Raw genomic sequence first — 15370 nt, 5'->3', positions numbered from 1 at the left:
AAATGTTACAGATGGCTGCCATTATGCTTATTTCATTGTCAAATAGAATTTCAAACCTAGCTCCAAGGAGCAATAATTTCATTGAAGCAAAAGTAAGCCTGGCAAATGGTTCGTAGCGGTGAAGACTCGGAAATATTTCGATGAGGCAGAAATTTCATTGAAGTGGAGTTCGTTGTAGCAGGGTTTGACTGGAAACACTACATACTACTACTACTGGCACTACCACTACCCTTACTCCGGCTACTACAGTACAGCCCGCTTGTATATTACTAGAAATTCAGAACCAGGTTGTTGTATGTATTTTTCTTTTTTGTACTGTATTTGAATTTTGATAAAATAGGGGAGAGGCCAAACGAAACAACTGCTGCACACAGCCTCCACCTCTAAATTGCTTGTTACTTGGCTCTTATGACTAATAGCCACTTGTTTAGAAGCAGAGTCTTGCCTTCTGTGACAGTGAGGGGCCAAATTTTACCGACTTGCTGGCAGCATTGAAGGCCGATTCTCAAATCACGCACAAAGGCTGTTTCCGGTGAGCCCTTTAAAGCCAATTAGTGCATTGTAGTGCACACAATGACGCAAGTTTGTATTGCCCGAGTCCAGCCTTCCAGCCCAACTTCTTAGGCGCAGTTAACAAAAGACTTGGTCAGTTCTCCCACAGACCCTGCTCCAACACCCAAGTCAGGCTTCCAATACCCTGCTCCAACACCCAAGTCAGGCTTCCAATTCTTTCCATTAGATAAAGCCAGTTTGGATAGCATTGTGAGCACCGTATAGGTTCCCAACATTCGGTACTTCGCTGTTACCGGGTCCGTTAAAAGCGGGCCATACTGTACCACTGCGACTACTACTACTACTACTACTGAAAAGGGCACGCGCCCGGGCCCTCCTACCCAGGATCTCCTGCCCAAAGCCGTCAACTCGCGCAGAACAGTCACGGTACATCTGGTCCAACTCCCGAGCCGTGACAGGGTCTGCAAGGGAGACGGTGAGGGTCGACAGACAAGAGGACGGCTGTGGAGCACCAGGGGAGACATCCTGTCTCCCTTCATCAAGCACACTCAACAGCTGCACAAACATCACGCGCTTTTGTCAAAACAGTCACCTTCCACGTTGCGACACAATTCGATAGAAATCTCTCGCACTGCTCTCCAAACATCTTATGGAAAACTGCTTGCACCGTACTTGGACACGAGTGCTGCTGTGCCACAAGTCACTCGTCATTACTCAAACGTCTCAATGCGTTACTTGGGAAACCTCATTTTATTTATTTTTAATGCGGAACATCAACCCTTTCCAGTCATGTGGTTTTCTGAGCGACTTCTGCTCCGGTCCGTGTTAAAGTTTCAGGCATACTGCTGTCACTGCAGTCCTCAGTGCTACAACCAAATTCAATTTTTCATGCTCCAAAGTCCTTCCCACCAATCAGAGAAAACAGAGGCCACTTGGACGTGTTACAAGACCTTTCGTTCAAAGCTGTCCTGTCCTAAACAAAAATGGGGCAAGAGAAATGTCTTGTCAAGCCATGACTGACCGCTAACTGGAAGCAGAATATCCTGTAGTCAGGCAATGACCAACAGCATTAAATAGCAAACAAGCTGAAGTAAAAATACGTCTAGAAAACTAGGGACTCACAGTTCGAATCACAGACAATGCAGTTATCCTAACACTCACATTCGTTAAGCATGATTCCCGAAGTCTAGTTAAGGAGTTGTTTTTGTCCCATAATGAAATTTGAAACCTAATGTGTAGCGTAGGTGGCCATAAAACTTGTCAAACAGAGACACAATTGACAAGTCAAAGGTAACATAGAGAGATAAGAGCTTTTTCGTGTAAGGTTGCAAGAAGACTGTACCGCATGCACACCAACACTTAAAATATGACACTGCTCTACATTTTTTTCTTTTCCAGACAGACTAGGACAGTCTGAGTGCCACCAAACTGAAGAAACTTGCAAGTCAACCTTACATTTCACCTTCAGCTAAAACCAAAACCACTTCAATAGCTACTTTGCTACCGCAGAAGCTCCCTATCCCAGTGGTAATGCCAATTTTTTAGCGACACATATCTCAGAAAACTTTACTGTTGGAAAAAAATCTTTTTTTTGCGGAGCCTTGTTGGTTTTCACTGGTTACGCAAACCAATGGCAGCCTCCGACGTATTCTGCAAATGGAATACATTTTTGAAGAACTCCTAGATAGATACAAGAAGTACCCAGATACGAAATTGTTTTGTTAGATTCAAGAAGCTTCGAAACCCAAGAAACGTTAGAATTTTTTCATTTTAAATGAAGGGTGTTCAGAAATTCCCAAACTCTGTACAGGCCGTACAAGAATATATTCAGCCTACTGGCACATCTCAAAATGTCAGGTAGTGGTGGCTCGAGATAAAAAACTTAAAAAACTGTTTCTTTCCTTTTTGCGCATTCTTACCATGCGTTATAGCCAAGAAAATGCGACACATGTAAGTCTGCAGACAAGCTTAAAAGTTAGTGGAAGCTAGCAGCCTTGTCCATCAAGTCATTGGTTACTTGCAACCACACGTAAAAGAAGAAAAAAAACACGCTGACAAAAGTGACAAAAAGGAGGTAAAGTGCAAAAATCCCCAAGAGAAAAGCTTCCCCATGCAGCATTGGCATCAGGAAGGCTCAGAGGCAAGCAGTGCCATGCTCTCCCATCACCAGGAGGACTGGATTCCCTTGCTCATGCAAGTGAGCCGGCAACGCAGCAGACAAGAACGAAGCCAGTGTCGGCGCCAGGCTCTTCTTCACGTCTTGGCCGCCGCTCAGGCACAGCGGTGAGAGCACAGAGAGAGAGAGAGAGAGAGAGAGAGAGAAAAAGAGAGAGCAAGCAGAGAAACAGGGCGGAGAAAGAGAGAAAGAGAAGCCCCAGTGCGTACCGGTACCTCTGCGCTGACCACAGGACGGCCCAGCCCCCGGGAAACTCTCCTGTGGTGCCTGCGCGCTCTGGTGCAGAGCAGAATCCGAGTTGGTCCTGCAAAATGGGAGACCGTACCACCATCACTGTCCTGTCCTATGCAGGCTGGAGGCCTCTCTCCCCAACAGGCTTCACAACTGCTCCCATCCTGCTCCGTTAGAATTCATTCTTTTTTCCCTAAACCTTCTCATCTCATCCCTCAATTGGCTTTTCCACTTTTCCTACTTCTAGTCAGGCTACTCAGTAGCCATTCTGAGATACCAGGATGATCCACCAGTCATAGGCCCTCCACGTTACATGGCCAGCCCAACTCTACTTTTAAAGACGATAGCTTTCTTGGGCTACATAGACGCAGAAATTTCTGTCTGCCTGTATGTCTGTCTGTCGGATCTGTCTGTCTGTCTGTGACTCGATTCAGCCATGCATCAGCCATGCGGCCAAAGTGAAGCAGAAACTGCGCAATTGTCTTGTATACCCACAGCCATCTAAAACGTCTAAGTTCGGCTTTAATGTTCATACTTGTCAACATTGTTGAACAAGAACAAGGCATTACGCAAGTATAAGGCAGAAAATCAATACATGAGTGACATTTGCAGTGTTCCTTTATTAAAAGATACACGGATGCTTGGTTTTTGCAATAGCAAATAAAATTCTACATCAACTGCAGAAACCGTCGCCTGCTGCTACCCGTGCTACCAGGCGGCATTTAAAAAAATAAAATGGCAACGGCAACAAAAGGTTCCACTAGATAGGTTCCACGTTCCACTTCGAACACTCAAGGAGTAGGCCAACGTGGTTCTATAAACATTGCAGTAGGGTGTCTCGATTCACGCGCGTCTCCCCCGTATGGCAGCGCTGGCATCGAGGAACCCATCTTGGAACAGTGGAACGCACTGGAATTTAAATTGTCTTGAGCAAACCTCAAGCGCGTTATCTTGGGAGGAGCCAGACGGGAGAGGAACAGCATGAGAGGTGAGTAGGAAAGAGAAGGGAGGCATTTACTTGCCAGGGGCGCCGGTGCATTTACTTGCCAGGCGCGCCGGTGAACTATCGTCTTTTGACGACATTTGCAACAAAAGGAGCCGATACGCGGCGAATTTTTTTTTCCTTGCCTAAGCTAGGACATCATCTAGATGAATTGGTTCCCTAATCTGTGATGCTTATTTCTTATCCCCAAGTGTGTGAGGGCACAGAACGCACCAAAACTTTAGTGAGCACGTTACTTCTCAACTGACCGTTCGAAGACAGTCCCCCACAATACGCAACACGAACCGGAGGCTAGCACATCGAGACACTTGCACCTTTCCGGCAACAGAATCACACTACACTCAAGTCGTTGCCCTATTTGTCATACAGGCATGCATTCCTGTATGCATTTGTTTGGCATGCATTCCAAAAAAATGGAGAAAACAGTAAAAGCAAACAATGACAGGTGCAAGTGACATGGTTCAGCCAGTCCAGCCCCTTTGACAGCACGAGTGAAGGGGAAAGTGAACCACATAGGCGAAAAAGTTAAAAGCAAAAACGCAAATTCAAGGAAGCTAACTAAGTTACCAAAAAAATGCTGCCATTTAAAGATGCAAGCCTCTGTGCACTGTTCCCTGGGTAACATGACATCCACATTTACAGGTCTGCAAGCATCTGATACACACCACTTGTGCGCGCACACTAGACATATCCCTCAACTTTTACACTCACGTGCTCAGAAAACAGTTGGCAATTGTGCACTGTTTGCCCTTTTATATCTTCATCATCCCAAGAGGACTATACGCTTTGATGCCAAACACCGGCATTGTCTGTCTGCCTCAAAAAAAAAAAAATTCTTTTTTTTTTTTACAGCAATAAGTTCCCATTCTATCGGGGTTTGGAAAATGATGCTTTGAACAATCACACATTCTTTCTTTGCCTTTCGTTTCTTTTTTGTTCTGTGCTTAAAGTCTTGCTCTGCCTGACAGTGACAAAAGAGCACAATGACAGTGAGGCGTCCCAGCTTTTCACATTGGCTGTAGCATCTGGCTCTGTTTTTTAATGCAAATCCTTTTTAGGTCAGCTGTCCCAAAATCTTGTGGTCAAAATGTGAAGCCCAAAAAAGTGAGGCCTGGAGAGGAGTTTGGCAGGTAAGGAAGAGGAGGAAGAGGAGGAGTTGTCGCTGATTGGCCGACAATTGGGTGAGTAGGTGAGGATGCCAAGACGAGGGGGGTTGAGCAAAAAAGAAAACAAAGAAAAAAAAACACTTTGTCGACCAGACCAGATGGCTAACAAAGACTGATTTACATATGCAGATTATTTGTCTGGCAGTTCGGATCACATTTTCTTCTGGGTTGAACCCACATAGCTAGTGCCTTTTGTGCGTTTTGTCGTCCAACGGCAGACGCGTAACTAACTTGCCATGTTACACATTTCGCACATGTCACACCTTCCGCCTTTGCTATGTTACACCTACCATAGCCAGCCCGAAAATTTCAAAAATCATAATGCGCAAATAGACCATTTTTGACTGACTCAACTGTTCTGCGTTCTCTTTTCCTTTTTCTATATGTTTTTCTATTTGTGTTTGTTCTTTTTTCTGTGTTTTTTCGATTACTCACTCAAAGCACAGAGCCACTATTTACCAGTCATTCAAAAAGTGAAGCAACAACACTCCAATTGATGTTTGTAAGATGGCACTGCAGGTTCGAGTGGTAAAAGCAGAAAGAGAAAAGCACCTAAAGCAAAACTAAAAGCGCACCACAATGTGCAAATATCAGCACCGACAAGTTTCTGCTGTAACATTCCCCCCCCCCCCCCTTCTCATACACACACACACACACAGTACACAAAAATTAGCTAACTGCTGCTACCACAAGCATTATGTATTATGTACTCAATGCATTCTAGTCTACCGATGTAGGTCAACTAGATCTAATACTTCAGTGTCCCTCTAGAGCTGCTAGCAAGTCACGCGTTCAGCCCGACAGAATAAGATGGACAGCTAGTGGAAAAATGCCAGGGAGCCTTAATTTTTCCTTCCCCTGCAGCACTGCCTATTGTGGCAGCCCCACTCAAGTCAGACGCATATAAGTGGCTTAGAGCTTTACCGGCCGCCACTTGCACAGCCCGCGGCAGCACTCACCTTCTCCAGCTGGTATCAGGCGGCGGGGATAGGTAGAGGGACGAGTTGTATGGAGACACGTCAGCCTGAGGTCAGGGGTTCGTTCGTCAAGGATAAGTGAGGCACCTCTTTCCACACTCCTTTGCGAGGCATACATCACTGGAGGCGTGCACACACAACGAGGCAGACATGCAGCCGCCGAAGAGGTGCGCCTCACTCTAAAATCAGTCAGGTGGAGGGGTAAATTTTGCTCCATGTCCCACACAATTACATATGCAATTTCTGCTGCTTTTGAAGGAAAGGAAACCACCTCCACACAAGGAATTTGTCAACAATTCTCGAAGTAAAACTGCACTATGCTCTATGTTTCCATAAAAACAGGAGGATTCCCATTAGTACACTAAAACCAGGCAATGTTAACGTATGCTACCTGTTCTAGCTGCTTGACTGACACTTAAAGGAGCACTGACACGAAAATTTTATGTTACACTTTTATTGCTTTTATCGATGCTTAATGGTCTGGCGAACCTGAAACAGCACTTCAAATACTTCAGCGCGCGATAGTTAATTACATTGAACGGCCTGAAAATCGTTTGTTTCAAATTCCCGCGCTTTCATCCCGAACGGCGCATATGACAGCCTCCCTGTTTGACCTCACCGCTTTGTGCGGACGTCACCGGCGCCCGCTTGAGAGGGGGATGCGCCCGCTCGCCGCTCGTGGGGCCGCACGCGTGAAGTGACGTCACGAGTTTTTGACGAGCGTTGCGCGTCACTTCTTTTTCCTCTCCTGGAGTGATGTCACGCTGATGTCCATTTGCTGAGTGCCGCTCCGCGCGCTGCTCCTTCGGCGCGATAAATGCGATCCAATTGAACTATGTTCTTCGCGTCGCAGGCCGCTCATATTTCAGCCACGGTATTCTGTTGAGTGAAGGAAGCGAACTGTGCAATAACATTAACGCCGAAAATTGGTGTCAGTGCTCCTTTAACTTACCCACTGTGATGCTTAGCAAAGGAAAGTAAGTGAAGGTGGTAAAGCTCAGCGAAAACGTGGCCCGCTGTCAAACCCCTAGCGGCCACCACGATACATGCACACCACCCACATGTGGGTGTTAAACCCAGCCCCACATTCCAAGGCAGCCCACCCCCGCAGTGCCTCACACACTATAGGCAATGGGCCCGACCCAATGCCTCTCATCCGACCAGGGGCGGAATTCTCAGTTCCGTCTATTTCATTTCCAATTCAATATGTCCATTTCGAGTGGGTCAAACAGACCGCAAGGTGTGAAGCAGCACAAGCAGGGCGTGGCGCCAGTTCCTGTGCACGTCACTAGTCCCATACCTTGCGAGTGCAACTACATCCCGACTGCAATGGACATTTTTGAAACGGAAACACCTGGGTAATTCGCCCCAGTTCCCACCAGTGACGCCGCTCAACCCCCAGAGAAGGATACCCGCTTGTCGAAGGCCATCTGGCGGCCACCCTTGTGCGGGGCAGTGGCATGGCGGCCCCTCTCGCGCACGTGCGGCCGGTCGGGCAGCATGGCCGCGGCGCCGGCGGACGCTGCGGCGCCCCCCATAGAGGGGGGCCCGCCTCCCTCCCGGCCGTGGCGCATGTCCTCCAGGTGGCTGAGGGCCCCCTGCAGGTCGATGCTGTGGGCGGGCCCGCCGCTCATCTGGTTCACGTTGGGCAGCGAGCCCCCCCGGTAGGCGCCCAGCGACGGCGAGATGCTCAGCTGGTGCTTCGGGTACGCTCCCTGCACCAACAGCACGGGCTTACTTACAAGCCTTTCTCCGGCCCAGGAGGACATAAATAATGCTTTCTTAGCATGCCTACACTGAGAAAACTGAACATCCTTGTGTATAAACAGAGGACAAGATAACAACGCTTAGTGGTGATAGCAGGTGGCAGCAGCCACGACTATGAACTCCCTTGCTGCCTTCAGCACGGGTCAGTGCATGAACATCAGCAACTCAATCAATGACACCATGAGCAAAACGTGTTAGCCAGCAGTCTCCCAAAGCTTTCAGCTAAGGAGGGGACATAATATTAGCCAAGGATTGACTATTTCGGGAGAAAAACAAAAGTTATTGATGCATAAAAATACCCTAGGGTCAGAAACCTCAATTGGTGTGCTTTGCTTGGGTCGCAGTTCATGTGAGTTGCAGGTGGATTGTTCGCTTTCATTTGGACAAAATCAAAGCACTTCAGGTAGTGAGCATAGTCAGGCGGCTTAGCTAGAGCAATATAGCTTTGAAATCACCTAAAGTTTCCCGCATCAAATAATACATCAACAAGAGCAATGCACTAATACAACACTGTGTGAACTGACAGCCAGCGAGAGGAATGCATGCACCTTTCCGGTGCTTTGCTTCGTCTAATGCCGTCACCATAGAACAGCTAGCTGTATCGGAATCAAATGGGACTCACTACACAAGCGTTGAGAAATGTTTGCTCAGTTTAACCTCAAGAGACACTGGAATGAACCAAACTCTACTAATACCTATGACGTGCACAGACATATTACAGACATATTACAGATGCACAGACATAGACCTAATACTGTGCATTTCACAAGAAAGAAGCAGTTGCTCAGATCACCACAAAGTTGCAACCACGCATTGGTCGCAAGTTAGTCTCGTACACAAGTTTTAACCACTTCTTTTAATTGTCATGTTTGCTTAAAATGTCAGCAGTTTAAATGTGTCGATTTTTTTCAAATTCATTGTAGTATATAGTTGATATCTGCTGTAGTTAATTCCCGCTAAGACGAACTCAAAGGGACTTTAAAAATTTGTTCGTATTATCAGCAATTCATCTTGAGCTGAGGTTTTAGATGCGACTGCATTTCATTCACTCGCCTTGTCCCTCCATACGACGTCGTCGTCCGTCCACACCCCTCCCCCATTCTCCTCGCCGCGCAAGCTGCGCTCTCCGCCGCTCACCCCCTCTCCTCTCTGATAGCGAACACTCTCTCGCGAGGGGCATTGGATTGGATTCGATTGGCTTGGATTTGGATTTGGATTGGATTAAAGTGGATTGTGTTGGATTGTGTTGCGTCATAGCCGCGGCAGGGGGTTAACGGCACGTTTCACGCGATGGGAGAATCAACCTAACAGAAACAACAACGGAACCCCCTATGCGTCGCATCTACACAGGGGTTCCCGCAAGGGGAGGTGGGAGTAATTTTTTACATTGTGGACATTACAAAAGAGCAAAAGTGTTGTTCGCTTTAACCATAAAGTTCGTCTTTACCGAAGTCTGCTGTACAAGAATATCTTAGGACATTTGAGGCCTTGGCCGCATCTCCTTAAATTCATGGCAATCGTGCTTCTATTAGCAGGGCTGAACTTCTGCTGAAGCCAAAGACACGCAAAGCACAAAAGACTGATTCACTGTGCCACAGAATGACAAACAAGAATAGGCTCTTTACAGTAATAACTGCTTGGATTAGACACTGCATCACTAGCCAATAAAAAGGTTCCAATGAGTCAACTGATGAGCATCTCAACGGAGAACCGACAACACAGAGCTAGTTCGTATGCAACAAATAAAATGGGAACAAAACAGCCATCAAACCGAACAGCAGTGGCTCTGCCTTAGTGCAGCGAACCAAACCAGGAGTCAAGGACAGTAACACCTTTTTTGCCTAAGGTGAGATGAGTGCATTACACCGTCTGTAATACTAAACTTACGCCTGCTGCGCTTTGTGTCCCACCTCATGATGTAACTGCTGGCACTCGTTAAATGCTAAGCACGCATTAGCAGCTGGCTTGCTCAACTTCTCTCTTCCTTTTTGTTTCTTTTCGTAGCTTCCTCAAACATGAAAACCGGTGCATAAAAATGATCATACGAATTCACATGGGAACCCGCAGGGCAGCCGACATTACCCTGGCAATATTGAATAATAATAATAATAATAAAAGTTAGAAAAGAAGTGACTATTTTAATCTGGAAGGCGATTAGTGAGCTTGAAGCCTTACAATGCAATGTAATGTGCGCAGACACACACACATTGTTTGTACATGCCGAGTAGAATTTACTATCATGTTTATGACCACTGCATACAGATCAAACTACGTTTCTTGTCATTTCACGTGTAGTTGTGCAGCAATTCCTATTTCACAATGCATCCTTAAGTAGTGTCGTCTGTTGATTATTTTCTGGTCACCCTTAAATCCCCTCGTAAAGCTACCAGAATCTCTGTCAAGTAGCCAGCCACCGCTTTTTCTTCAAGCCATTTCCAAAGTACTTTCTTTTTTTCTCGCAACAAACCCGATTGATTTGATAGAAGTTGCGTTAACATGCTACCAATGCAGCAAGCATGACATGGGCAAGTTCGCGCAAAAAAAGTGGCGAATGGTTTGGCTGTGCCAACCATAGAATATCACGCAAAAGCAGCATGCATTCCTGCTTGTCAAGCATTGCCCAATACCCCATTGCGGGTATGTGCTATGCTGCATGTGTGTTACTCTTTGCTAGGCTTGACAGTATGCACAAAGGATTCAGAGTATAGGCACAAATTTCTTGTCATTGAGCCTCCTAGTGCTTCAAGTGTAAGCAATTGATTGATCGATTCACTGATTGCTTGGTCCACATCCCAGCAGTGTCTGTAGGAACGCACACTGCAAAAGCATATGCTCCAGTTTACATAGCGTTGTCCGGTATCCCACTGCGGATATGTGCCTTGCTGTGCGTACGTATCACTTCGCTAGGTTAACAGCAGCAACTGTCGGGTGGGTGCCAGAACGCCAGAGCTTAGGCTTAACATTTTTTTGAATTCTTACGACATCAGCCAGTACCCACAGCTCGAATTACAGTGAGTGGAATGAGTAGTTTCTCTAATAGGTACCAGTTGGTGACTGGTCTCTAAGGTTACCAGAGCTCTGTATGCACGGAATTGTGAATGTCAGTATAAAAACCACGTGCCAAAACATTACCCCCCCTTTTCTCCCAGGTTTTCGAGCCCATTGCTCTGCCACCAGTCATCAGGAAGTTTAACTAGCAGATGATACACTGCGATATTTAGCACGTCACCTGAACTGATAAAATATTCAAAATTCAATGCTTTTGATCAATAAAGACTCAATATGTGCAAAAGGTCACCAAAAATTTTTATGCAGATGTTGCATTTTAATTATTCACTGGGAGACATTACTCCAATAGGCCTTTCCCCACTATATACGGGGTGCACACATGCATCAGGTGCCTAAGTAGAGTTCCCCAACCACCGCATAGACCGGATTTAGGTTGTCCCTCTATATTGGTTGACCCCTTAACTTCAGGCAAAGCAGAGCTGACAAAAGACATTCTGCACAAGAGCCCACCAGAAATGTTTTATTTACCTCCAGTTTTCATTCGACATCAACCCCCCATTTGCTCAAGCCACTCGTTAGAGCTGTCAGAACTTTCCTCAAAATGCCGAACCCTTATAAAACGGCACACCCATAACCAAAACGTAGAGCCTTAAAATTATCTTCTCGGTCTTTGGCATATAAGCTAAAATTGCTTTGAAATAAATGGTCTCTGATGTGACCGGTAGTGATAGCTGGGATGGGTGCTATAACTGTGCTGCTATAGTTCTCCTCTTCCCGGCAAACTATACCCATTTACATCATAAATGCTGCAGCAGGCTACCTTTGAGTTCCTGTACTTACCCAGAGTGCTTACCAGAATAAAACACAAAATACGAATTAAATACACAAACAAGAATTAGAAACTAATGAAAAAGAACAAGAAAAATCGATGTGCACAGTAGCAATAGTGGGATGCTTGTTCTCTCGTGGTTACCTTCATGCACATTTTTTGGGTAAGAATTCCAGTTCATGCGATAATGTTGCATATTGAGCTAGAGGGCGCTACTTAAGCTTCTCTCCACCAATGCAGACCATGCGAGAAAAGCGCAAAATGACCCTGGACACAACTGAGTGGTTAATGACCAACATGCAAAAAAAAAAAATCTACTTAAAACAATTCGCGAACACACCTGAGACAGCATGGGCAAAAAAAAAAAAAGGCAGCCGACAAACTCTGTTCAGCACGCTTTTCAATGTATTGCACAAGAATACAGTGCCCTTTGAGGCCCCAAGATGCGCACCAACTTGCCAAGACGTAAGTTGCGCTTTGCGGTTGCCAACCAGGAGAACAAACAATAGAGTACGCAACGTGAAGCATCCCCAAAGTGAATTTTTCCTCATTCAGATTAGGGCGCAAGAAGCACAAAGTTCTCGCAACTGTCTCACCAGGGTATTTTAGCTCCTCGCAAATGAGCTAAAATTTATGACTAATGAATTACATGCCATGGGCAATGACAAGTGCTATGCAATGGAGGACACCCATTTATTATACGGTATATGTGCATCTAAAGCAGCGCACTTAATTAGGCACGTAAAGACTTCCCAATAACCAGACCCCACATGGAAGGCCGCAGGTGCACTTTCAAACAGTCAAGTGTCTGTAGCAAATACAAAAAGGCTTACGTTGGCAGCTTGCTGGATGTACGAGCTGTCATAGGAGGTTGCATAAGTCTGCATATTGTCCTGGCCATGGCTGGTCTGTAAATTTAGAAGGCAGAAAACAAAAAGGAATAAACAAGGACCCCCCGCATAAACTGCACACGCCTCGCTCAAGTGCAAAAACGAGGCGCGGGAGAGGAACGTTTAGGACCAAGCAACCAAAATGAGCAAAAGCAGTAGCTGTCGCTTGCTTATAAACTCAAAATGAGACTCAAAAACAAAACAACAAGCTTTTCTATACTGGACCAGCCACAAATACGGTAGACGTAACCACAATAAAGCCCAGGGGATGTTTAGGGTTTGTTCAGCTTATCGGAAGTCTGTATCAGTCCAACGGCCGATAACGAGTCAGCTCTCTGCAGGCAGTTAGTGGGTCAAGTGAGATGCCCTGCCTTGCAAAACCTACATTTCCAGCACCTCGCCTTCTGCAGTCCTTGCTTCGCCCAACAATCAGATTGCACATCGCGGATTAGGAGTACCCACCACGGACCCCTGCTCCGGCTTCCTTCAAGAATTCGTAGTTCTATTTATGCCGTATGGCAAACTTCCCTCCCTGCTCCATCCCCCCAAAAAACTAGTGTTTCTTACAGGGAGTCTAGGGAACTAGACAAACATTTGTACCCATTTTGCTTGGCCAAGCTAGCAAATTCAAAATAAGTAAGTTCAGCCAAGCGGCACCCTCCTGCAGTGGTGTTTGTTCAGATTTCAGTGATAACGGTTTCCCCTTCATAACAGGAGTTACCAGCTTGTTACTTTCAGCAAACTGATAAGTTGTACATATCCAAACTAATCGCATGTTTCTTTGCTAGATTAAATGGTCCCCGTTTTCTCTCAACTATAAACGAACAAAGCAGGGGTGGGCAACTGATCGATTATCTTTTTGATTAATCGATTAATGCCTTTACAATTTAATTAACGTTTCCAAATAGCAACAATCTTTCATGCCTCCAGAACTGAAGCAATTACCTCTGGGCTCCAAAAATGACACGTATTCAGTAGCGTCTGCAATCTGTTGATAAAAACAACCTTCAAACAAAACATGTAGGCCTTAAACATTTTTTTAGGCCTAGCTACTCTAATTAAACATTCACTACTAATCGATTAAACGTAAACAATTATTCTTGTCTTATTGCCGCCCAGCCCCAGAACAGACCAAAAAAATTGCCACCCTCTTATGCAATCTCAAGGTCCAAATCCAATAGTATTCATGGGCACAATTGGAACAAAAGCATATGGAGGAGTGCAGTGACTATACAGATGAGAAGTATGAGAAACAGATTGGCTAGATCTGTTAAAATTTGCTCCCTCCTTTGACAACCCCCTCCCCCCACCCTCCCAATCTCCTATTTGACTACTCAGTAGATATTTATCAGTTCTTTGCTCAGTTGATAGTCATTAATCCTTCCAATAGCCTAGATATCAGGCATTGCATGAGCAGTGGGCCACTGAATAAAAAATGATAAGCTCAATGACCACATTACAACACAGGAAACATGCACGGTGTCAGTAGGGAGGTTGCTCCAGTCATTCTATACTTGAATAAAAAGTAAAGATGTCATTAGTTGAATGAAAAATATAAAACGTAAAGATTGGCAATGAGCAATCCCCACCAGTCAACAGAACGATAGGGTTATTGTGCAATGCATAAAACTTATGATAAAGACAAAGGTGGGAAATTTTTCCCCTCAATTAAGATTCACTATGGATGAGTAGTACGAGCAACGCAAGGCTGAAATGTGGAAGTGAAGAAACAAGACGAGCACCTCCTCCCACAAGTTTGTTCTGCACATCGAAGTGCACCAGTTGTCCTTACTCGCCACCATCCTCAAGGTATACATTTAAGTGTGCAAGTTTGGTTACACCAGTGCCGTACTTGTAGTCACCATCAATGAACATAGTGGTGCGATTTTGGACTGATCAGGGCGTCTTGCAGAGCGGTGCCAAAGCCACACACGTGTGCTCCTTCTCAGGCTCAACAAGGGTTAGATAAACTAGCAGTAGTTTTTGCGAAGGGGGAGGTGTGGGGTTGCTGGTTCCGAATCTCTCCTAGTGATGCATGAAACCAAGCACAAGGCTGCTCATTAGAGACATACGTCACACAAGCTGATCAAGACAATAAGAAAGAAGGTGATGCCTAGTCACTTAATAAATCATGCAGGAAGAAGCACTAGCACTGCCCTGTTTTAGGTCCTTTTTCCATGTGTCTTCCATTTATGTTTTTAAAAGTGAAGCAGTGGTGCTAAATTTAGGATGAAGATGATACTACCAAGTTATTGATGATGTAGCCATAGGCTGAACCCAACTGTTGATCAATAATGGAAATATACACTGCTTTTCTCACACACGGTCATATGTTTAACACCATTATTTCATTTAAAAAATAGTTAAGGACAAAGAGTGTTAACCTCCAATGCTGATGCTAAGAGAGCAAATTATGCAACCATCAGCAAATCACGTGCTAAGACAAGATATTAGCTGATAAGCCGTCTATATAGGTTATATAAGTAGGTGCCCAGAAAAAGCGGCCTGTGTCAAGACCTAAACACCAAATTCAGGTGACGAGCTTTTGTTGGTGTGCTGTTGCCCCAGTGATGACGTCGTCATCCTCATCATCATCATCCCATTTTTTGTTCACTATAAGATGGAAGGCCTCTCCCACTGACTTCTAACCACTCCTGTCCTGCGCTGTCAAAATTCATTCTCTGCGACAAAATTTCCCTGCCTCACCTCTATGTATCGATCTTCCCCCACTTCCATTCCCGCCTATCAGTAGCAACTCCGTTATCATGGTGACCCACCCGTTGATTACTAGTTCTCGGCATTACATGCC

At 45.5% G+C, this 15370-nt stretch overlaps 1 protein-coding gene across 6 annotated transcripts in view; it reads right to left on the bottom strand.

Annotated features, from left to right (window-relative positions):
• The window catches only part of Crtc (CREB-regulated transcription coactivator), an 86103-nt gene that overhangs the window by 60984 nt on the left and 9749 nt on the right, over positions 1-15370 (bottom strand). For 3 of the 6 annotated variants that reach the window (XM_077699522.1, XM_077699527.1, XM_077699525.1), the window contains exons 2-6: positions 12505-12579; positions 7479-7781; positions 6049-6113; positions 2899-2993; positions 894-974 (exon numbers count right to left, since the gene is read on the bottom strand). In XM_077699522.1, coding sequence (XP_077555648.1) covers positions 894-974; positions 2899-2993; positions 6049-6113; positions 7479-7781; positions 12505-12579 — 619 coding nt within the window. The remainder of the gene's footprint in view (positions 1-893; positions 975-2898; positions 2994-6048; positions 6114-7478; positions 7782-12504; positions 12580-15370) is intronic. The other 3 variants (XM_077699524.1, XM_077699526.1, XM_077699528.1) reach the window with 3 other exon arrangements.

The sequence above is a fragment of the Haemaphysalis longicornis genome, unplaced genomic scaffold (assembly GCF_048455015.1).
Source record: "Haemaphysalis longicornis isolate Haplotype H1 unplaced genomic scaffold, Haemaphysalis longicornis Haplotype H1 scaffold_2, whole genome shotgun sequence".
In the NCBI taxonomy this organism is placed as follows: Eukaryota; Metazoa; Arthropoda; class Arachnida; order Ixodida; family Ixodidae; genus Haemaphysalis; species Haemaphysalis longicornis.
This window is presented reverse-complemented; position numbering and strand designations above follow the sequence as displayed.